Raw genomic sequence first — 24,990 nt, forward strand, 5'->3', positions numbered from 1 at the left:
GATCAAGACGATAAGTCTCCTCTCCTGTTGCACCAAATGTTTTATCTGCTGACAAAGCACAAGACCTGTTGGGTTCATGTTTATTTTAGATCAGTGCTAATTGTTCAGGGGAACACATCTCTCAATCACAATAATCACATTGACTGACTGTGATTGACTCAAAATTATATTTATTTTAAAATGGTCTATGGTTTATGGTCACTTGATTTGAAGTCAAGACTGTTCTTGTCTTTGTTTTGTTCATTATAATAATATTCATGTCATCATAAAAATTCTGTTTCGGTCAAAGGCAAATCTATGCTGGATCAACCACTAGTATTTTTGACCTACAGGTGTTCAAAAACTCAGGTGAATTGAAAAATTATATACATATTATCGGTTATCGTATTGGTATAGGCCATGAAGAGCAGGAAGTTATCGATATCGGTTTCAAAAAATGGATATCGTGCACCCCTACTTACATGTATCTTTTTCGAATACATTGAACACACAAAAAATAAAAAAAAGCTCCAGCTTTACTTTGCGACTTTTCAATTATCGATTAACTGTGAAAAACGAGGGATCACTTTAGATTAAACTCAGATTCACAAAATATTGCCAGGACGTTACAGTCAAGCCAACAAAAAATTAACAGGGAGTGACCCGGAAATGCCCAACATTAACAGGACTCAAAACAGGAAGTGAATTAAAAATGCCCCTAATCAGCTATAATAGAACCAAAATCAACAGGAAGTGACGTAAATTTGCCCCGAAATCAGTAGGAAGTGCCCCAAAAGCCACAGGAGATTATCGACAAGCATGAAAGCATTCCCGCAAATTGCTCCAGAATGGCATTTTTAGTTTTAGTTCATTATTCTTATCTATCCATAATGCCATCTAATTTTGTGCTATCATATCACCAAATAGTTTTGAAACCAAGGGCGTAGGTTTGATCTTAGCATTGGTGTAGGGACAATAAAACCCGGCACATTCAGCAAGTGAAAAGGGGTAAATGTAAGTTTGAACATAATAAAAATTATTTTCTTAATAATGGTAGGGTCTATTCTATCCTTACAACATATGGGAAGACAGTCTAAATTTCCTGGATAACTGAATTCATTATATAATGCATACAAGGTTGCTTAAAGGTTGGTGGGGACAATTTGAGCATCCTAAAAAAGTTGGTAGTGTTATGTCCAGTGTTGTTAATAACGGCGTTACAATATAACGGCGTTACTAACGGCGTTATTTTTTTCAGTAGTGGGTAATCTAATTAATTACTTTTCTCATCTTGGCAACGCCGTTACCGTTACTGAGGACGGAAAGGCATGCGTTACTATGCGTTACTATATTGGTCGAAAAATCTGAGGGAGACGGATTCACCGAGACGACAGAGCAGAGCAGGAGTGGGGAGGAGGCTAGAAAGTTGTGACGCCGAGCAAACGCGATGCTAGGTAGCTCCAATAATACATGTTGTAGCCGATAGCCTACAAACTACGCCCGCATGTTATGGTAGATATGGTAGACATGGTAGATAGGGTAGATATCACATGTACAGTAGATATAACTAGATGCAAAATGACAGACATGGCACTAAATGCGTTAGTAGACAGCGCCATCTTAAAGCAGTACTTTTTAGGACGGCTCTGTTGTAGAGAACCTTCCTAGCGAACCCAAGTAACTTTTTATCTAAAATACTTCTAACTCGGCAAAATCTTGACTTGAATCTATCTTTAAATGATGAAACAGTTTTAAAACTTTCATATGTCGAAAGTAGAGAGAAGGGAACTAATGCAATAATGGGAGCAATTTTAACAACTTTTAACAGTTGATTCAGGGTAAAGGGTAAATTAGGGTAAAGAATTGGGCTCGGGCCAATTTTACCAAATACCTTCACAAAAAACTTCACATAATGTGGCCAATGTATTTTTTTTTTTTTTTTTTTTTTTTGAGGAAAAAAAAAAGTAATTATCACCAATTACTTTGCCAAGTAACTAATTACTCTTACATTCAGGTAATTGAGTTACTAACGCAATTACTTTTTGGGAAAAGTAATTTGTAACTATAATTAATTACTTTTTTTCAGTAAGATTAACAACACTGGTTATGTCCCTACCGTGCCCTTGAAACACTTCACTTAATACTTTTACAGCACCGAGAGCGATGAGAAAAAGCCAGAAAAGACTGAGGCGGAGCCTGAGGTCAAAGAAGAAGAACCCGAGGAGCCTGAAGAGCCGGTGAAGACCAAGGTGAAGAAGGAGAAGAAACCAATTGAGGAAGGCTTTGAGCTGTGGAATGAGCTGGAAGTCCAGAGGAATAAATTCATGGTGAGCAGAAATCCTTCCATCTCACTAAGCCATGGAATAAAAAATTGTTGCTGATCCACTAATTTATCTGGATATCTCCTTGCAGAACTACCTCTCAAGAAACTTTTACAACCTGCGTTTCTTGGCGCTATTCATCGCTTTTGCACTCAACTTCATCTTGCTCTTCTACAAGGTACCCTTATAAGACTGAATGACTTAACCATGACTTGATTGCTACGGAATACTCCACACGCAGGTGTCGGACAGCCCGCCGGGCGAAGAGGACTTTGAGGGTTCCGGTCTTTTTGAAGGTGGCTCGGGACTGTTTGAAGGCTCGGGTGCCGATGAGGAAGGATCCGGATTTGAAGATGGAGGAGATGACGACGAAGACGAGGGCCCCTTGTACTACTTCCTGGAGGAGAGCACTGGCTACATGGAGCCTGCATTGGCCTTCCTCAGCATCGTTCACACCATTATCTCCTTTCTCTGTATCATCGGATATAATTGCCTCAAGGTGAGAGCTTCGCTCTGCGAAACTTTACATGCTTGTCGTCAGCAGGCCATTAAAGAGCATACGACAGGAGAAAAAAAGTCTTAAATAGCATTATTATGTGAATTAGAATCATATTTTGAGACGATTCGACTATATACAACAATTTAGCAAAGCGCAGATGACGAGAAATTAGTCTTTTGATCTGTCGGTTAGCCACGCCTACCATTATAGGGCTCTAGCGTCCCCAACAGGTGGTTGACGTCACCGGGAGAATGGGCTCATCTTTTTTACTATTCAGCCCATTGAGGGGGAATTATTCAGAACGAGGAAAATGCGACGAAGAGAGCCGCAAAATATCATTGTTTCAGTCTCTCCAATATTTTTACAGGATATTCTTTTTATCCAAGTATTTTTCCCCAATCGCTAAATAAATGGCTTGAGAAGGACCAGTCAGCCCATCGAGGGGGAATTATTCACAACGAAGAAAACGCGACGAAGAGAGCTGCAAAATGTCATTGTTTCTGTCTCTCCAATATTTTTACAGGATATTCTTTTTATCAAAGTATTTTTCCCCAAATGCTAAATAAATGGCATGGTCATGACAAATAACAGTCTTGTGCTAAATGGAACATAAAATAATAAAAATGCACTCATTCAGGACGACATGGCTAAATTACTCCATAACGGTCAAAACTGTCGACTTCACCTTTACTGTCGCACCTCCCAAACGATACTTTATGACACCTAAATCGGGCTTCTGTCATTTCCCTTCCCCGGCTTCGGAGAATGTAAACAAACCAAGAGGCGTGACAGCGACGTGCTAACCCGAACCGAGTAATATTTCAAAGTCTTCGAAGTGGAAAATCACACTTAACCAACCTGGATTATTTGACATGACGACTGGGTTGTCGATTGTCTTGGCCAATCGGCAAACCGCCTGGCGGAGAGCAATTTACAGCTCGTTCCCCGGAGGAGGACGACTGCAGTTGTTGTGCAGCTAACTTGCAGCTAATGTGCATGAGGAGAGCTTTTTACATGCCTATCAATGGTCAAACGTAACTAGTCGTTTATTTAAAGAAAGTTTGTAGTGTTTACTTTGTAATCGCTGTATTCGCGGCTATTTTTAACACAAAGTTGCCATTTCTGATCGGGTGGAAAATTTGACACAACACCGGGCACACCAAGAGTGCAAAAGCCGAGTATAGCGCTCGCCCGGCGGGGCGATGTGCGACAAGCCGCCGGTTGTCGGCCAAGGAGAGAAGGAGCATGTCAGCCACCATGATACAAAACAAGATGTTTACTCACTTCCTCGTAAGTCCCGTGGTCCCACAGTAGTAGGGCTTGTTTTGGCCAATATCCACCGGTAAATGGGAACCTTTTGAAACTCCAAAAAGGCGCACACGCCTCCCCTCATACAGCAAGATTTTTCTGCAGCCGTTTGGCTGGCGTGATGCGAAAGATAAACGTATTAATCCGCAAAATCAGCTGAACCGTTAGTTCTTCATACAACAGTACAGCTGTATAGTGAAGAGGACTCCTTCATCCGGACACGTCACAGCGCCCTCTTTCTCAACTCGAGACTGTTGCCGGAAGTCACTCATTTTCATGGCGCAGGATTCAAAAAACTAAATAAATATAGCGATCGCTTCCACACACATCCAAGCGGTCTATATCATTCAGGAGCATAAAATACCGCGTGTATTATGAAATAAACATGCTTTTTCGTGTCACAGGCACTTTAAATATTTTGGTATGCTCTCACCCCACAGGTTCCTCTGGTTATCTTTAAGAGAGAGAAGGAACTGGCCAGAAAACTGGAGTTCGATGGCGTCTACGTGACTGAGCAGCCAGAAGACGACGATATTAAGGGGCAGTGGGACCGACTGGTGCTCAACACTCCGTAAGAACCGTTTTAGCAGAACCTAAGCCAAACTAGCGCAAAATGAAAGAGTTTTGTTTTTCTGTGACTGCAGAACTTTCCCTAACAACTACTGGGATAAGTTTGTGAAAAGAAAGGTGAGTTTTCCAGTTCTTCACCGTGTGTTTTCACTAAAAGGTCACTCTGAAAGGACATTCTTTTGACCATGTTTGTAGGTGCTGGATAAATATGGGGACATCTACGGTAGAGAGAGGATTGCCGAACTACTTGGCATGGACTTGGCCTCCTTGGACGTTAGTGCCATGACACACGATAAGAAACCGGAGCCTGACAACTCTGTGTTTAGCTGGTAGGGTTTGGTTCTCTGAAACTCCCATCTAGACGGACTGAAGATGTAAACTTCTTTGCAAATATATGTTCTCCACAGGATAACATCCATTGACATCAAGTACCAGATCTGGAAGTTTGGTGTTGTGTTCACAGACAACGTGAGTTCTGGAAACCAACAATTTGACAGAAGAAAAGCGTTGCAGTTTTTGACCTTTTTACTCTTTGCAGACCTTCCTGTACCTGGTCTGGTACATGCTCATGTCTATGCTTGGTCACTACAACAACTTCTTCTTCGCCGCTCACCTGCTGGACATCGCAATGGGAGTTAAAACCTTGCGCACCATCTTATCATCAGTCACCCACAACGGCAAGCAGGTGAGGGGAAAAACAAAAAGCAACAAGTTAAAGAGAGGACATGATTGTTAGTGATGGGTGATACCAGTGATTTTGGATTGGATCCGATACCAAGTAATACCATACCGGAAGTTCATATTTTATACTGTATGTATATATATATGTATATATATATATACATATATATATATGTGTGTGTATATATACATATATATATATATATACATATATATATATATATATATATATATATATATATATATATATATATATATATATATATATCGGGTTGCGTTAACCGGATATTTTCCGTCGTTGACCGGTTTTTTAAAACGGTGACGGAAAAAACTGAAGTCCGTCCGTCATTTTGACAGGTTGCAGTTCACACCCCAGACCACAGGGTGGCGAGTTAGCATATTAATTAGCTATTGTCTCTCTTAATGCATGACGTCGTTGGCTCTTCTGTCAGAATATTGTAGCGTCACCGGGGTCTGGCGGCGGCACCGTGATTGACACATCAACGCGAGGTTCTTATTGGTGCACCCGGTGTGCCAGCGCGTCATCCAATTGATGGACAAGATTGCCGCCTGTGTATAGACCCCAATCACATGACGTCACAACTCCGCCCCCCTGACTGGAGCCGCCATATTGTGTGTCAGCTCGTCATGTTTACACATTACCGCTACGTACATGCCTCCTATTACGGCGTGTTTTTCTGCTCGTTAATATTAATAATGAAAATGGTGAAGGCGTGTGTGGTTGGTTGCTGTAACAGAGAAGATAGACGGAGAGACTTGAAGTTCTACCGTATTCTGAGAGACCCGAAGATGAGAGCGAGATGGACTGCTGTAATTCGACAAGAAATCTGGGCACCAAACGATCACCACAGACTATGTAGTAGTCATTTTATATCTGGTAAGATGCATTTAATATATATTTAGAATATTTTGGGCTGACAACCACAATTAAGATCATTGTGTGACGTTGGTGATTGGGGTCTATATCGTTGCCTCTTTTTCTTTGGGGGCGGAGTTGTTGGCGGTAAGCAGAGTAAAAAGGGAGAAAAATACCACGACTTCCGTGTCTAATTTTTCGCCGCCAAGCAAGCGTTACAATATTAATTAAAAATGAATGAAAACTAAATACTATTGAATATGTCATCATTATCATTTTAAAAATTTAAGTGACGGGTAAAAATAGACTATGACCGGATTTTTATGACCCTGTCAGTCAAAATGACAGACAACGAAAATGTCTAGCGCAACCTCTGATATATATATATGTATATATATATATATATATATATATATATATTTATTAGGGCTGTCAAAATTATCGCGTTAACGCGCGGTAATTAATTTTTTAAATTAATCACGTTAAAATATTTGACGCAATTAACGCACGTCCCGCTCAGAAAGTATTCTGCCTTTTGGTAAGTTTTACAGCAAGGCTTTTTGTGCTGTCCAACAGCGAACTCTTGTGGTCGCTTTGCGACATGGTTTATTGTTTTCAGTCCAGTTCAATATGGCTGCATGACGTCTCGGGCTGATAATGTTGTGCTTATATGATCCTTGGACAAGATTTGTCCGTAAGTATGGTTGTTGTAAAGAATGTACATATTATGTTAGTAAGCGAAATGTTCTATTTTTTGTATGAGACGCTTTTGTTTATGTTTAGTGAACCTGTATAGCATGCTAAGTAGTTTTGTAGTTTCACTACGGTCTAAAGAGGACAGTGGTTTGAGGCCATTTTATTAATAAATCAGATGAAAAAGGAAGAAGTCTGATTATTAAGGTGTCATTCACTAGCTGTCTAACTTTGGAAAAAGACGCTTCGGAGTGAGGACAGCATAGACAGATTTAAATGACAGTAGAGTGAAATGCCCACTACAGTCCTTATGTACCGTATGTTGAATGTATATATCCATCTTGTGTCTTATCTTTCCATTCCAACAAATTATTTTACAGAATATATATATATATAATTTACAGAAAAATATGGCATATTTTATAGATGGTTTGAATTGCAATTAATTGCGATTAATTACGATTAATTAATTTTTAAGATGTAATTAACTCGATTAAAAATTTTAATCGTTTGACAGCCCTAATATATATATATATATATATATATATATATATATATATATATATATATATATATATATATATATATATATATATATATATATATATATTAGCTGTCAAAATTATCGCGTTAACGGGCGGTAAGAAATTTTTTAAATTAATCACGTCAAAATATTTGACGCAATTAACGCACACCGCTTCTCGGGTAAGTCCCGGACATGACACTTGGACACGACCCGTGAAATGTCCGCGTGTCAGTCGACACGGGAAGTTGTTTTCACACACAACTGCTACACGGGTTAATCCAGCGACATTCCCAGTGTGTCGGAGTATGTGAAAGGGGCTGTAGCTAAGCGTTTGACTCTTTGTCAACGTTCCAATACAATGCAATACATTTTTAAAAAAAAGTTTTTATATTATTATTAGGGCTGTCAAAATTATCGCGTTAACGGGCGGTAATTAATTTTTAAAATCAATCACGTTAAAATATTTGAAGCAATTAACGCACATGCCGCACTCAGACAGATTTAAATGACACTACAGTGAAATCCCCACTTGTTAATTGTGTTTTATGGAGTTTTGCCACCCTCTGCTGGCGCTTGGATGCGACTGATTTTATAGGCTTCAGCACCCATGAGCATTCTGTAAGTAATTATTGACATCAACAATGGCGGGCTACTAGTTTATTTTTTGATTGAAAATTTTACAAATTTTATTAAAACGAAATCATTGAGAGGGGTTTTAATATCAAATTTCTATAACTTGTACTAACATTTATCTTTTAAGAACTACAAGTCTTTCTATCCATGGATCGCTTTAAGAGAATGTTAATAATGTTAATGCCATCTTGTTGATTTGTTATAATAAACAAATACAGTCCTTATGTACCGTATGTTGAATGTATATATCCATCTTGTGTCTTATCCTTCCATTCTAACAATAATTTACATCACCATATGGCTATGGTTTGAATTGCGATTAATTAATTTTTAAGCTGTAATTAACTCGATTAAAAATTTTAATCGTTTGACAGCCCTAATATATATATATATATATATATATATATATATATATATATATATATATATATATATATATATATATATATATATATATATATATATATATATATATATATATATATAAACAACCCTGCAGAGTTCTCAGCCATTCTAATGATATCTAATGTACAACAACAGCAAGCACTCAAAAACTAATAAAAGTCTATTTGTGTCAAATATGCATTGCAATGAAAAAACTGCTGCTTTTAATACCTAGCATAGCAGTTTCCCTACAAACTCACAAACCAGTCCATCAACAACAAAATCTGATTAGTCAGTCTCACTCTTTAAACATGACCCTTAAATTCATATGCACAGAACATTTCCCTGCTACACGTTGTATTTGATCAAATTTTAATCTACCTAAATTAAATATTTTGAATCTAATTAAAGAAGGAATTGATAGTAGCATTTTACTGCCCTCTAATGATAGATCATTAGAAACAAATCCAATAAACAATAGTCACTTGCAATTTAAAAAAAAAATAATAATAATAATAATTGCTAATGTTAGAAATACAGTAGGGGGAGATGTGTGTATTTAAAATGTTAAGTGATAATTCATGTATATTTTTTTTATACCCAACTTGCTTGCTAGTAGTTCACTTGACTATCCTTTGGAATGTGATGTGGGCTGATTTGTCCTCATTGTATCAAAAATTAATAAAACGGAGACTCACATTTAGGTTACAGTAATACCTCACTGTTGATTATGTATCTATGGTTATTTTACCTTTTTTATATAATGCGGTATGAACTTTGCTTTTCACAAAAAGATGTAGCTATAACTTTCCATTACATATTCAATAGTGCTGCAAAGTTCTTTTTTCTATGTGAGATGACAAAAACGCCATATTTATCGTTTCATATTGCACATCAGCCACTAATGCTTATATCGTCTCTGATTATCTATTAGCATCTACGATACCTGGATAAGTCCTGCCTTTCGCAATCGCCCCTTCTAAAGTACTTTGCTTTGCTTCGGCGGCGTGCTCTTGTCTTTTCTCGTGTCCTCCTCAGCATGAGCGGCATGTTTTTCATTTAATTAGTCGTGTGCTTCGGGATGCACGTTTCATAAGTGTTTCGTGAGGCTTTTGGTATAACCAGAATATCTGACAGTTTCGGCACAAACTGTGCACTTAGCCTCGTTGCTATTTATTAAAATGAAATATGTCCAAACCAGACTTCTTTTACGATCCGTCGTCGATGCCGCAGCCATGCTACCAGGCTGGTAGTACTAGCTTCCAAATGTTTGTTTGTTGTGAGTGTGTTGGTGCCTCGTGAGAGGGGCGGAGGAAAAGCATGCTGATCGACATATGATAGGGACATAAATGGGGGCGGGAGCAGACACCGGTGCTCTGCTTATGTGCGTGCACTGCTTACGTGCGTGTAGAACGCGAAAGGCAAAAGTCGTACAAAAAGCGCACAAAAATATACCCAAAAAAACAGACAAAGAAAATATATTTATTCTAAATATACTTTTGCTTGGGGATCGATACCTAAAACTTAACGCGCTGGGTCGAAATATCGATATCTTGGTATCGATCCACCCATCCTTAATGATTGTTCACTAATTTCTGTGTCCTTTACAGCTGATGATGACGGTGGGCTTACTAGCCGTGGTGGTGTACCTCTACACTGTGGTGGCCTTCAACTTCTTCCGCAAGTTCTACAACATGAGCGAGGATGAGGATGAGCCCGACATGAAGTGTGACGACATGATGACGGTGCGGAGAATAGGCAACATTTCTTTACAAATGTACTCTGTTAAAAAAAAAAAAAAAAAAAAAAAACAATAACAAAAAAAAAAAGCAATTGAGCGTGCTGACTGTTGAGCTACTGAAAACCGTCTACGTAACTGTGTGTGTGTAGAAAGTTAGGAAAACGTTACTCCCAGAGACAGTGCTTAATTTGTAAATCATATGGTGCCAAAAGCAAAGTACATATGACAGCGCATGGATGACTAGACACACACAGGTCCCGGAACACGGGCAAAAACTGGTATAGAAAACAACACACAAATGCCCACTTGCCATGCTGTGGGACTTACAAGCCTCAATTTCAGATAATAGCCATGGTATAAATGTTATGACAACAATTTACAATTATTTAGGATATACTCTGCACAGCACGGGCAATTGCCCAAATAAACAAAGGTGGGACTTACAGTAAACAGTCAGCGATATACAGTAACATGGCTATAGATGATTAATCCATGCAAGGGACTCATCACCAAATGTATCACTATACAGCCCTTTTCACACACATATCCAGGGAAATTCCCATGTAAGGTGACGCGGGATTTGCTCAGGTCATTGCTTTTACGCATGAAAAGATGTCCCGAGAATGAAGCGTGTTGGACGCTTTCACAGACTTGTCCCGTGTTGCCCACTGCCGCTCTCTGTGCGGGCTGCTGGCGCGATTATATAAACCGGACTTATACGTCATTTTTGTCGTAACTCCAGCCAAGCTGATCAAGATTGTAAGTGGTGGCAAGTGGTAAAATGGTGCCTAAAAAAATCCAGCCCGACCCGAGCCGGTCTGCGCATTAAAGCCCGACCCGGCCCGAGCCCGGTCAATTAACTCAGAGGTCCCCAACCTTTTTTGCACCACGGACCGGTATTATTTGGGTCTTTTTTTCACGGACCGGGGTTCTGACAAATTTTGCAACCCATCAAAAATTGCAACGATGTGGTTCTGCGCATGCGCGTAACGTTAAACATAGGCGCAAAATGCACAAATGCAGCGATTCCAAAGTAAACACTCCAAACTTTCTTGAAAGGAAGGACTATTAACTTAAGTTTGATCCCTGGAATTTAACACCTGCTTTCACGCACACCGCTTCTCGGGTAAGACCCGGACATGACACTTGGACGCGACCCGTGAAATGTCCGCGTAATCTGCGTGTCAGTCGACACGGGAAGTTGTTTTCACACGCAACTGCTACACGAGTTAATCCCGCGACATTCCCAGTGTTTCGGAGTATGTGAAAGGGGCTGTAGCTAAGCATTTGACTCTTTGTCAACGTTCCAATACAATGCAATACATTTTTTAAAAAAGTTTTTATATTATTATTAGGGCTGTCAAAATTATCGCGTTAACGGGCGGTAATTAATTTTTTTAATTAATCACGTTAAAATATTTGACGCAATTAACGCACATGCCTCGCTCAGACAGATTTAAATGACAGTACAGTGAAATGCCCACTTGTTGTGTTTTATGGAGTTTTGCCGCCCTCTGCTGGCGCTTGGGTGCGACTGATTTTATAGGCTTCAGCACCCATGAGCATTCTGTAAGTAATTATTGACATCAACAATGGCGGGCTACTAGTTTATTTTTTGATTGAAAATTTTACAAATTTACAATTTACAAAATTAAAACGAAAACGTTTAGAGGGGTTTTAATATAAAATTTCTATAACTTGTACTAACATTCATCTTTTAAGAACTACAAGTCTTTCTATCCATGGATCGTTTTAACAGAATGTTAATGCCATCTTGTTGATTTATTGTTATAACAAACAAATACAGTACTTATGTACCGTATGTTGAATGTATATATCCATCTTGTGTCTTATCTTTCCATTCCAACAGTAATTTACAGACAAATATGGCATATTTTATAGATGGTTTGAATTGCGATTAATTGCGTTTAATTACGATTAATTATTTTTAAGCTGTAATTAACTCGATTAAAAATTTGAATCGTTTGACAGCCCTAATGATTATTATTTTCTACACACGAGAGGTACCGGATCTGCCCAAATAAGTCCCGGAACACAGGGACGCCAAAATCAAGAGGTGGCGGATCCTGTTCCGGCGTGTTCCGGCACAAATTAACCCCTGCCCAGAGACCTTAAAAGTGTGCTAATGTCTACAACTGGGTTTTGGCTCAGTAGTTAGCACGCTCGACCACCATGGTGACGGCGTTGGTTCAAACTGGATGGTGAGAGGTGAGAACAAGAAAAGGAGCGCAATGACAACACTCAGACCAGTTACACATACATAATTTTTACAGTCGTTTCCTGTAAACCACAGTTGAAGCAGTTTTTATTGTAGTTATTCAGAAATATTTAATGGTAGAATTCTACCAACCATGCGGGCCACTAGAATCAATAGAAAGTGAGCTGGAAATTATTAAAAATGCCACTGGAATTGAAGCTAAATTAACAGGAAAGAACCCGAAAATGCCTAAAAATGAACAGGAATGGGCCAAAACCAACAGGGAGTGAACTGTAAATGCACCAAAAGTAATGGGAAGTTAAGCAAAATAAACAGGAAGTGATCTGTAATATCCAAAAATTAACAGGAAGTGGCCCAAGATCAACAGAATGAGCCAAAAATAACAGGAAGTGACATTACATGACATGACAAGCATTTTCTAGTTTACCATAAATTTGATGCCGGTGTACTAGGCCCGATATACAGTGGGGCAAATAAGTATTTAGTCAACCACCAATTGTGCAAGTTCTCCTACTTGAAAATATTAGAGAGGCCTATAATTGTCAACATGAGTAAACCTCAATCATGAGACACACAGAATGTGGGGAAAAAAACAGAAAATCACGTTTGATTTTTAAAGAATTTATTTCCAAATTAGAGTGGAAAATAAGTATTTGGTCACCTACAAACAAGCAAGATTTCTGGCTGTCAAAGAGGTCTAACGTCTTCTAACGAGGTCTAACGAGGCTCCACTCATTGCCTGTATTAATGGCACCTGTTTTAACTCATTATGGGTATAAAAGACACCTGTCCACATTCTCAGTCAGTCACACTCCGAACTCCACTATGGCCAAGACCAAAGAGCTGTCCCATCCGTCGAAACGTGGGTTGAAGTGGACCGCGATGTCGCTGGACTCGGACTGCCTAAAAAAAAAAAAAAATTACATTTTGAAAATGGTAACTCGTTGGCTGCCGTTGAAGTCGATAGATGATTTGTTTGTTTAATACAGGGTATTTTTGGGGGGAGATATGGATGTCATATTTTTAAAGAAATCACTGTTGTTTGTCACTGATCACAATGTATAAATAAATTGATGCCATAATTCAATTTTTTGTTTTTGTTGTAATTTTGATGGCATTTACAGTGGGGCAAATAAGTATTTAGTCAACCACCAATCGTGCAAGTTCTACTTGAAAAGATTAGAGAGGCCTGGAATTGTCAACATGGGTAAACCTCATCCATGAGAGACAAAATGTGGAAAAAAACAAAAACAAACAGAAAATCATATTGTTTGATTTTTTTTTTTTTAAGAATTTATTTCCAAACTAGAGTAGAAAATAAGTATCCGGTCACCTACAAACAAGCAAGATTTCTGGCTGTCAAAGAGGTCTAACGTCTTCTAACGAGGTCTAACGAGGCTCCACTCGTTACTTGTATTAATGGCACCTGTTTTAACTCATTATGGGTATAAAAGACACCTGTCCACATTCTCAGTCAGTCACACTCCAAACTCCACTATGGCCAAGACCAAAGAGCTGTCGAACGATACCAAAGATAAAATTGTAGATCTGCACCAGGCTGGGAAGACTGAATCTGCAATTGGTAAAACGCTTGGTGTAAACAAATCAACTGTGGGAGCAATTATTAGAAAATGGAAGACATACAAGCCCACTGATAATCTCCCTCGATCTGGGGCTACATGCAAGATCTCACCCCGTGGCGTTTATATGATAACAAGAACGGTGAGCAATAATCCCAGAAACACATGGGGTGGACCTAGTGAATGACCTACAAAGAGCTGGGACCACAGTAACAAAGGCTACTATCAGTAACACAATGCGCCGCCAGGGACTCAAATCCAGCACTGCCAGACGTGTCCCCCTGCTGAAGCCAGTAGACGTCCAGGCCCGTCTGCAGTTCGCTAGAGAACATTTGGATGATCCAGAAGTGGACTGGGAGAATGTATTATGGTCAGATGAAACCAAAATAGAACTTTTGGTAGAAACACAGGTTCTCGTGTTTGGAGGAGAAAGAATACTGAATTGCATCCGAAGAACACCATACCCACTGTGAAGCATGGGGGTGGAAACATCATGGCTGTTTTTCTGCAAAGGGACCAGGAGGACTGATCTGTGTAAAGGAAAGAATGACTGGGGCCATATATCGAGAGATTTTGAGTAAAAATCACCTTCCATCAGCAAGGGCATTTAAGATGAGACGTTGCTGGGTCTTTCAGCTTGACAATGATCCCAAACACACAAACATCACTGCTCTAGAGGAGATCTGCATGGAGGAATAGGCCAAAATTCCAGCAACAGTGTGTGAAAAGCTTGTGAAGAGCTACAGAAAACGTTAGGCCTCCGTTATTGCCAACAAAGGGTACATAACAAAGTATTGAGATGAACTTTTGGTATAGACCAAATACTTATTTTCCACCATGATTTGCAAATAAATTCTTTAAAAATCAAACAATGTGATTTTCTGTTTTTTCCCCCCCACATTCTGTCTCTCATGGTTGACGTTTACCTGTGTTGAGAATTACAGGCCTCTCTAATATTTTCAAGTGGGAGAACTTGCACAATTAATGGTTGACTAAATACTTATTTGCCCCACTGTAATTACTGTATTTTGATATAATTATTTATAGTAATGGTTCTGGATGCTTCCACCCCCAGTGCTATCTTTTCCACATGTATGTGGGCGTGCGTGCCGGCGGAGGAATCGGAGATGAGATCGAGGACCCGGCCGGAGACGAGTACGAGCTCTACCGAGTGGTCTTCGACATCACCTTCTTCTTTTTCGTCATCGTCATCTTGCTGGCCATCATTCAGGGTAGGAAATTGTGATTCACCTCCGGAGGAGGGCCGACTTAATTCCAAAATGGGTTGTGTCTTACAGGTTTGATCATTGACGCCTTCGGAGAGCTGAGAGACCAGCAGGAGCAAGTCAGGGAGGACATGGAGGTGAGTCAATTCCTCGATCTTTCCCTCGCTTGCTTTCTCACGTCTTCTGTTTTGGCCCGCAGACAAAGTGCTTCATCTGCGGGATCGGCAGCGACTACTTTGACACGACGCCGCACGGCTTTGAGACGCACACTTTAGAGGAACACAACTTGGCCAACTACATGTGAGTGCCGCTTTCTCGCTCCTATTCAAGGAATTTTATACCCTCATTGTTAGAGGTGTGCGAAATTTCCGATTCTTAGATTATTCGCTATTCGGCTGTGGAAGATTCGAGAACAATTCACAAATATCCAAATTCCGATTATTGAAATATGACAAGTAAAGCGGAACTAAAACACAGTCAGTGCAGTCTTCGGGACACAATGACAAACGGACCGCATCCCTGATTCAATGGAACGAACGGCCGGGCCGCACAGCCGGGATGCCAGCAGAAGACGACTGAATGGAGGTCCAGGATGCCAGGCGGCGGACGACCGAGCAGAACGACCGGGACCACCACTGCAGCGGACGATGCCGTTAAGTCCGTACTGCTCGCCGAGAAGAGATTTACCCCGGCTGTCGCGGCAACAACAGCGTCATCTCTCAGTTAGTTATGTGTAAATAAATTGTTACTTTGCTTTCAAAAGCTCTATTTGTCTTGTTGTTTATGTTATTATGTAAAAGGAAATCATTATTCAGATGTTTGGGATGTAACTAAAGCAAAAAAAGAAAAAATAGCTGTGTTAAAGTCAAAGTTATGTTTGAAATGTATGCTTTCACAAAAAGAAAAAAATTTTTCTATTTTTTAGAGCTGGGAATCTTTGGGCACCTAACGATTCGATTACGATAACGATTCAGAGGCTCCAATTCGATTATAAAACGATTATTAATGCACCCCCCTCCTTTTTTTAAATTTATTTTTTATTATTATTTTTTTTAATGTTTTGTACATTAGTTCCAAAATTGTTCAAAAATACTCTCAGGCTAAACCAAACTACTATTTCAGTATCAAGTTAACATATAGCAGTAAAAAAATATACAAAAATAACAGGTAAATAAAAAACTCCAGTCCCCATTCTGTATCAGCAGCTTTAAACTACATTCAATTAATTTAATTTTGTGAATCAACCGTTAAAGTTGTTAAAATTGCTCCCGTTATTCCATAATTTCCCTTTTGTCTACTTTCGACATGTGAAAGTTTTAAAACTATTTTAAAGATAGATTCAAGTCAATATTTTACCGATTTAGGAGTGTTTTAGATAAAAAGTTAATTAGGTTTGCTTGGAAGGTTCGCTACAACAGCCTTGCAGGGAAGTGTACTGCTTTAAGATGGCGTCCGTTTACTAACGCCAGCATCTAGCTTTTTGTAGATGTGCTGCTAACACTACCGAATCTATATCATCTAGTCCTATATAAATGATATCTACCGTAACATTATGTGGATGTACTTTGTAGCAGCTTTTCGGCAGCAGTCAGGTATGTAGTTGTGTTTTTTTTTTTTTTTATCTCGTGGCATGAGTTGAGCTAGAGCCGTGAGTTGAGCATTGGCATTACCCGAGGGGCCGGGTAATGAGAAGCATGACTTTTAGCTATTCTCGCTCCGTTCCTCATTGTCCCGAAGACCGCGCGGCGCGCTGAGTGTGTTGTACTTCCGCTTTACTTGGCATATTTCAATAATCGGAATTTGGATGTTTGCGAATCGTTCTCGAATCTTCCACGGCCGAATCGCGAATAATCTAAGAATCGGAAATTTTGCACACCTCTACTATTTTTCATCCAAAATTGAAAAATTGCATAAACTATGCTATTTTCTAATGCTGATTTCTAAAGAATAGAAAAGGTTTTTTCTTGTGGAAAAAAAACGTCTTTGGGACACTGAAACAATTAAAAATAGAACGTAATTTTACATTTTTGGGAGCAAATGCAAATGCAAAGGAAGGAAACTGTTTTGGTCAGTTACTTATATAGCATATACAAACACTGATTTTCATTCTAAATTGTATTTTTTCAATGATTTGCAAAATAAAAGTTAACAAAAACAGCTAACTTCAATTTCTTTAGTGCGCCAAGAACCCATAAGAAAGGAGGTGGGGTTGCCAGTCTGATCAGGGACAGTTTTCAATGCACGAATATTTCATGTGGTCAGTTTGATTCCTTTGAGTATATTGTCATTCAGCTAAAAAGCCCTTGCAGAGCTGCCTTGGTAACAATTTACAGACCACCGAAGTATAACACAATGTTTTTTGATGAGTTTACCAAAATACTGTCTTCCGTGTGCATGGACTTTGATTGTGTTGTTTTAGTGGGTGACTTTAACATTAATGTTGATAATCCTGAAGAAGGATGTGCTAGAGAGCTTTTAAATATTTTGGATACATTTGGTTTATCTCAGCATGTCACAGTTCCAACACATAACAGAGGGCACATACTGGACTTAATAATATCCAAAGGTCTTAACATCTCTGAGGTCACAGTGAATGATGTTGCTCTGTCTGATCACTACTGCATTATGTTTAAAATGACCACCCCTGTCCATCCTCTGAAAAGGGAAACAGAGTTTATTAGGAAGCGTTACATAAGTGATAACACATGTGCGTTATTCACACAGGCCTATGCCTCATTATTAACCCCTACAATAGCTCCAGTGGAAGAACTTGTAAATAGTTTCAGTTCCGGTGTGATGACTGTAATGGACACTATTGCCCCGATTAAGACAAAAACCTTGTCAAGAAAGAAGAGGTCACCCTGGAGAAATGCCATACTAGCTATAAAACAAAAGCAAGTTTGTAGACGAGCAGAACGCAGATGGCGAAAAAACAAACTCCTAGTTTTTTATGATATCTACAAAGAGAGTCTTCGCAAATACAACCAGGAACTGAAAAATGCTAGACAATCATATTTTTCAGAGATCATTAGTAGAAACACCCACAATACTCGCACACTATTTTCTGTTGTTGACAAACTGACAAACCCACAAGCATCAATACCTCAGGAATTGGCATCTGAGGTGTCCTGTAATAATTTCGCAGCATTTTTTACACACAAAGTACTAATGAGTAGACAGACTGTGTGCAACTCCGGATTAACAAATGTTACACTAAATGCCTCCCAACATGTCCCCCACGTCAATCTTAGACAGTTTAGCCTCTTGGACTATGCCACTTTAACAGAAATTGTGTCGAAACTAAAGCCCACAACATGCTGCCTTGACATCCTTCCATCAAACTTTTTCAAAACTGTTTTTCATTGCATAGCCCCAGACATACTTCAGATTATAAATACTTCCCTCCAAACAGGAGAGTTTCCTCAGACTTTAAAAACTGCAGTAATAAAACCTCTCCTAAAAAAACCTAATCTGGATGCCTCAACCATTAGTAATTACAGGCCAATATCAAATCTGACATTCCTGGGGAAAATTATCGAAAGGGTTGTGTTTGAACAGATCCAGACTTTTATGATCCAAAACAATCTTTTTGACTCATTTCAGTCTGGATTTCGGCCACAACACAGCACCGAGACCGTGCTTATCAAAGTCCTAAATGATATTCGTCGGAATACCGATGCAGGCAAATCATCTGTTCTGCTACTATTGGATCTCAGCGCCGCATTTGACACGGTTGATCACAACATACTACTCAGCAGATTGGAACAGTGGGTAGGGCTTACTGACACTATTCTTCAGTGGTTCACATCCTATTTACATGATAGGGATTTCTTTGTGTCAATCGGAAATTATCAGTCAGAACGAACCAAATTCACGTGTGGAGTCCCTCAAGGGTCAATTCTTGGACCACTCTTATTTAACATCTATATGCTTCCGTTAGCTCAGATAATGGAACAGTATGACATCTCCTATCACGCCTATGCAGATGACACACAACTGTACATTTCTGTGTCCCCACATGATTATAGTCCCTTAGTCTCCCTGAGTAAATGCATTCATCAAATCAATGAATGGATGTGCCAGAATTTTCTCCAGTTAAATGTGGAGAAAACAGAGGTGATCATTTTTGGGCCAAAAAAGGAAAGGTCAAAGATAAGCAGCCAACTTAGCACAATGTCACTTACAGCTACAAATCAAGTCAGAAACCTTGGCGTAATTATTGACTCAGACCTAAAATTTGATAGCCATCTAAAGTCCGTCACTAAATCCGCTTATTACCACCTAAAAAATATAACCAGAATTAAGGGGCTTCTGACTCAACAAGACATGGAAAAACTTATGCATGCATTCGTTTTCAGCAGATTGGACTACTGCAACGGTATATTTACAGGTCTTGATAAAAAATCAGTCAGGAAGCTGCAGCTAGTACAGAATGCTGCAGCCAGAGTCCTCACAAATACAAGGAAGCTGGACCACATTACACCGGTTTTGAAATCGCTACACTGGCTTCCAGTGAGTCAAAGGATAGACTATAAAATACTACTGCTCGTCTACAAAACACTTAATGGCCTTGGACCAAAATACATGCTTGACTTGTTAGATTCCTATGAGACATCTAGACCCTTAAGGTCGTCTGGAACGGGTCTTCTGCATGTTCCAAGAACAAGAACCAAGCAGGGTGAGGCAGCATTTAGTTATTATGCTCCTCACCTCTGGAACAAGTTACCCGAAGGTCTGAAGTATGCTCAAACCGTTAGCTCATTTAAATCAGGGCTAAAAACGCTTTTGTTTAGCACTGCATATCCATAACTGTCTATATATTTCAATCTACCTGCCTTCTATTCCTCTTGTGCTTATCTCCATTGCTGATTTCAATGATTATTATTAGTAGTAGTTTTTGCTTTATTTCTATTTTTGTTTTATTTTTATTTATTTATTTTTATTCTGTGATTAAATGCGATCTTTTGTCTTGGTTTTTACGTTGTGTTGATTTAAATGTGATTTTTATGGTTTTCATGTGATGTAAAGCACTTTGAATTGCCTTGTGTTGAATTGTGCTATATAAATAAATTTGCCTTGCCTTGCCTTGCCTATAACCCCAACCTCCAGCTCCCAATTTTTATTTTCCCTCATTTCCTCACATACTACATGCCAAATCTCAATTTTAACTACTTAAGAACATAGGATGTATATTAAAATTGAAGATAATGTAAACATTTACTTTTTGTTGTGTTTTTTAATAATAAAGATATAAGTAACATAAATTCTGAAAAAATAAGTACAAATTACTTATATTATGCAGAGTGAAATGGAATATATTTTGAAGATCGCGCAAACATTGACTTTTTTAAATCATATGGAAATGAATAAGTAGCCTAACATAAATGAACAAATAAAAGTCCAAAGTGCAATTTGAAAGCTAAGATGCTCTGAACCTCCCCTTTAGAGCAAATAAAACAAAATATGATACGCCTCCTCAACTCTTTCGTTGCTCTTAAAGATTTGATCCATTTTATGTTGCATTGCCCCTTTTTTTGCTGTTTCAGAAAAATTGCACATCTGAACCAATCAGAGCTTACTATCTCTGGTGATCACATGTCTGTATGTCAGCCAATTGAACGGATAAATGAGTCCAGGCGTTTTGCTTTGCTGCGTGGATTCGTCAGACTCTGATAACTGCAGCAGCTGGGGAAACCTCCATGCCATCCGTGGAATAAAATAAATAATAAATATCGGTGGAAAGGGATTACCCTACACAGCACTTTATTATGCTTGTTGTTAACACTTGTGTATGTAAATTTGATGTTGGTAGATTGTTTTCTTCTTGTAGATGAAATGCATGTGTGGCAGCTTTGTATTTTTCTTTTTTTTACATAGCGTTTTGATATTTGTCGTCATATTTTCGGAATCAAAGCACCGTATACCGGAACAGCATTCCTGCCCTGAATCTTATACCGGAACTGCGTTCCTGACCGTTCCCGCCCACTTGCACCCCTGGATATGACAGACTAGGCGCTGTTAACCAATGTATAAAAAACTAGATGCGAAATGATAGACTCACCTGCGTTAGTAAACAGACGCCGTCTTAAAGCAGTGGACTTCTTTGGAAGGCTGTTGTAGCGAACCTAATTCACTTTTTTTTTTTTTTTTAAATACTCCTAAATCGAAAAACCTTGACTAGAATCTATCTTTAAGTGATGAAACAGTCTTAAAACTTTTCACATGTCGAAAGTAAACAGAAGGGAAATTATCATTAAGCATCATTAAATTAATTGAATATAATTTAAAGCTGCTTACACAGAATGGGATTTGAGTATTTTATTTACTGTTTTGAACTGTTAACTTGATACTGAAATTGTAGTTTACTTAAGCCCGAGAGGATTTTTGTACAATTTTTGTAATTAATGTTCGAAACATTAAAAGCAGCTAGTAGCTAGCAGCTAGGGAAGGGGGGAACAACAATCGATTTATAATTGAATCGTAGCCTCTGAATCGTAATCGAATTGTTAGGTGCCCCAAGATTCCCACCTCTAATCATTGTTGTCTTGCAGGTTCTTCCTGATGTATCTCATCAACAAGGATGAAACAGAGCACACGGGACAGGTCAGCTTCTCTCTGATTCTCTCTATTGAATTTACCGAGTGTTGATTTTGAACGTGTATTTGTCTCTTAGGAATCATATGTGTGGAAGATGTACCAGGAGCGCTGCTGGGACTTCTTCCCTGCCGGGGATTGCTTCCGAAAGCAGTATGAGGATCAGCTGGGATAACTCCAAGGAGAAGGATGGGTGGACGATTAGGAATCCACAAGTTAAAAATGCTATGCACACTTTGACTGCAGCGTCCGATTGGATCAAATAACACCATCACGACACTTAGGCCTTTATTTTAAAACGACCATGTCCGTAGATTGCCTTGCTTCAACACTCGCGCAGCTCGTCTACACTCCGAACTGTGCCTGAACGCATCGTGTTCATCAAACAGATTGAATGTGAGAGTGGAGATGCTGTCTTTTAGTGCCTAGAGCAGTCACTGCTTTTTATGTTTGTTTGTTTGTTTCTTTTTTTGTTGGTTTAGACGCGAGTGAGGATGCTTTATTTGTTTGAGAGAACTAGCGTGGGCTAACTCCAGTTATGATTTGGGACATATTTAATATTCTGTATGAATTATATTATGTCTTCTAGGTTTACTGATGACAAAAGGAAACAAATCGGAAGCAAATAATAGTGGTTTACGTCCAGTTAACCAGTTTCAGTTTTTGTATTCTTTTTGTATGATAATTTCACTGAGCAACTTGGTATGCCACCTTATATGATGCTAATAGTGCTCACTGGCAGAGGTGGATAGAGTAGCCAAACTTTTTTTTACTCAAGTAACAGTAGTGTTTCATCTAAATATTATTACACAAGTAAAAGTAGCCTTCCAAAAATTTACTCAAATGCAAGTAAAAAAGTATTCATTGAAAGTAGGGCTGTCAAACGATTAAAATTTTTAATCGAGTTAATTACAGCTTAAAAATTAATTAATCGCAATTAATCGCAATTCAAACCATCTATAAAATATGCCATATTTTTCTGTAAATTATTTTTGGAATGGAAAGATAAGACACAAGACGGATATATACATTCAACATACGGTACATAAGGACGGTATTTGTTTATTATAACAATAAATCAACAAAATGGCATTAAAATTATTAACATTCTGTTAAAGCGATCCATAGATAGAAAGGCTTTTAGTTCTTAAAAGATAAATGTTAGTACAAGTTATAGAAATTTTATATTAAAACCCATCTTAATGTTTTTGTTTTATTAAAATCTGTAAAATTTTCAAGAAAAAATAAACTTGTAGCCCGCTATTGTTGATGTCAATAATTACTTACACAATGCTCATGGGTGCTGAAGCCTATAAAATCAGTCGCACCCAAGCGCCAGCAGAGGGCGGCAAAACTCCATAAAACACAATTGACAAGTGGGCTTCACTCTACTGTCATTTAAATCTGTCTGAGCGGGGCATGTGCGTTAATTGCGTCAAATATTTTAACGTGATTAATTTATAAAATTAATTACCGCCCGTTAACGCGATAATTTTGACAGCTCTAGTTGAAAGAAATACTCAAGTAATGAGTAACATTGTGAGTAACTGCTTCCAATGTCAGATTTTTTTAAATAATGGTATATTTTTTTTTCACAGCACATCTTTCTTTATATGAACGGTTATGATTATGCTCTACTATGACTTCATACATGATCATATTAGGCCAAAGAGATGACACAGAAATCATCAAATTCAGACCAGGACAACACTGTAAATGACGAATTTTATTAGATGGGCACTTTCCTTTGCAAAGCTTCCATTAAACATCACGTGTTCAAAGAGCATGAGTGCCCTCTAGTGGAGACGAAACATTGTTACCTCTTATTGGTATAACGGAGGCATGTGGTTATTGTTGCGACGTCCCATTGGTGAAACTGAGACAGTTCTGTCTGCATCTCTGGCAAAAATAACATCAATATATAGAATAAAGAGGAAAAATATAGCGACTCTCGTGTCGTACAAAGTAGCGGAGTAAGAGTAGTGTGTCTTTTTCACAAATCTACAGGTAGTCCCCAGGTTACAACATACTGTATTTTTCGGGCTATAAGTCGCACCTGAGTATAAGTCGCATTTTGGGGGGAAATTTACTTGATAAAATCCAACATATAGAACAGACATGTCATCTTGACAGGCAATTTGAAATAAAAAATACAATAGAGAACAACATGCTAAATAAGTGTACAGTATGATAATGTTACATGATTCATGAACAACAAAATGCGAATATGGCCGGTATGTTAACGTTACATAGCTATTAAGAGTTATTTAGATAACTGTAGCATAAAGAACATGCTAACAAGTTTACCAAACCATCAGTGTCACACCAAAATAACATGTGAAATGATGTGATAATGTGTTAATAATTTCACACATAAGTCGCACCCCCAGCCAAATTATGAAAAAAAAACTGCGACTTATAGTCCGAAAAATACGGTACTCGATTTAGGCGATTTCGACTTTACAACACTGGAGTCTCGTCCGCCATTTTGTCTCAGTCGTTTTTTGTTTTTTTTGTAGTCGCATTAACAGTACCTTATTGTACCTCACTCACAGTATCTTATTTTTTATTTTACTTTAATATAATAACGTGCTCTGTCCTCACTAAACGTGAAGTTATTCAGCTTTACAGACACTTTTGACAATTTGTAAAGCTGTAACACATATACAGTGCCCTCCATAATTATTGGCACCCCTGAAAAAGATGTGTTTATTAGCTTCTAATATATATATATATTTTTTAATTCAAATAATATGGGACCTTATTGGAAAAAAAGAAAAATCCAACCTTCAATACAAGTGCATTCATTCAGTGGGCAAAAAATCCCAAATGAAGAAAAAATTATTTGACATCAAATAATGTGTGTCACAATTATTAGCACCCCTGGTGTTGATACTTTGTACAACCCCCTTTTGTTAACAAAACAAGGTCTGGGGACTGAGATGGCCATGGGAGGAGCTTGATTTTGTGTCTGGTGAACCATTTCTGTGTAAATTTGGCCATGTGTTTAGGGTCATTGTCTTGCTGAAAGACCCAGTGATGACCCATCTTCAGCTTTCGGGCAGAGGGCAACAGATTTTGATCTGAAATGTCCTGGTATTTCAAAGCTCTCATGATGCCATGCACCCTAAGAAGGTTC

At 38.6% G+C, this 24,990-nt stretch overlaps 1 protein-coding gene across 5 annotated transcripts in view; it reads left to right on the plus strand.

Moving 5' to 3' along the window:
* Positions 1 to 24,990, plus strand: part of LOC130918015 (ryanodine receptor 1-like) — a 209,063-nt gene extending 184,073 nt beyond the window's left edge. For all 5 annotated transcript variants that reach the window (XM_057839859.1, XM_057839856.1, XM_057839860.1 and 2 more), the window contains 14 exons: positions 2,132 to 2,306; positions 2,392 to 2,478; positions 2,542 to 2,799; positions 4,548 to 4,678; positions 4,752 to 4,794; positions 4,873 to 5,006; positions 5,085 to 5,145; positions 5,216 to 5,362; positions 10,082 to 10,216; positions 15,107 to 15,263; positions 15,330 to 15,394; positions 15,457 to 15,557; positions 21,809 to 21,860; positions 21,931 to 24,990. In XM_057839859.1, the coding sequence (XP_057695842.1) occupies positions 2,132 to 2,306; positions 2,392 to 2,478; positions 2,542 to 2,799; positions 4,548 to 4,678; positions 4,752 to 4,794; positions 4,873 to 5,006; positions 5,085 to 5,145; positions 5,216 to 5,362; positions 10,082 to 10,216; positions 15,107 to 15,263; positions 15,330 to 15,394; positions 15,457 to 15,557; positions 21,809 to 21,860; positions 21,931 to 22,026 (1,642 nt within the window). In that variant the 3' untranslated portion in view covers positions 22,027 to 24,990. The remainder of the gene's footprint in view (positions 1 to 2,131; positions 2,307 to 2,391; positions 2,479 to 2,541; positions 2,800 to 4,547; positions 4,679 to 4,751; positions 4,795 to 4,872; positions 5,007 to 5,084; positions 5,146 to 5,215; positions 5,363 to 10,081; positions 10,217 to 15,106; positions 15,264 to 15,329; positions 15,395 to 15,456; positions 15,558 to 21,808; positions 21,861 to 21,930) is intronic.

This window comes from Corythoichthys intestinalis, chromosome 6 (genome assembly GCF_030265065.1).
Source record: "Corythoichthys intestinalis isolate RoL2023-P3 chromosome 6, ASM3026506v1, whole genome shotgun sequence".
Taxonomy (NCBI): domain Eukaryota; kingdom Metazoa; phylum Chordata; class Actinopteri; order Syngnathiformes; family Syngnathidae; genus Corythoichthys; species Corythoichthys intestinalis.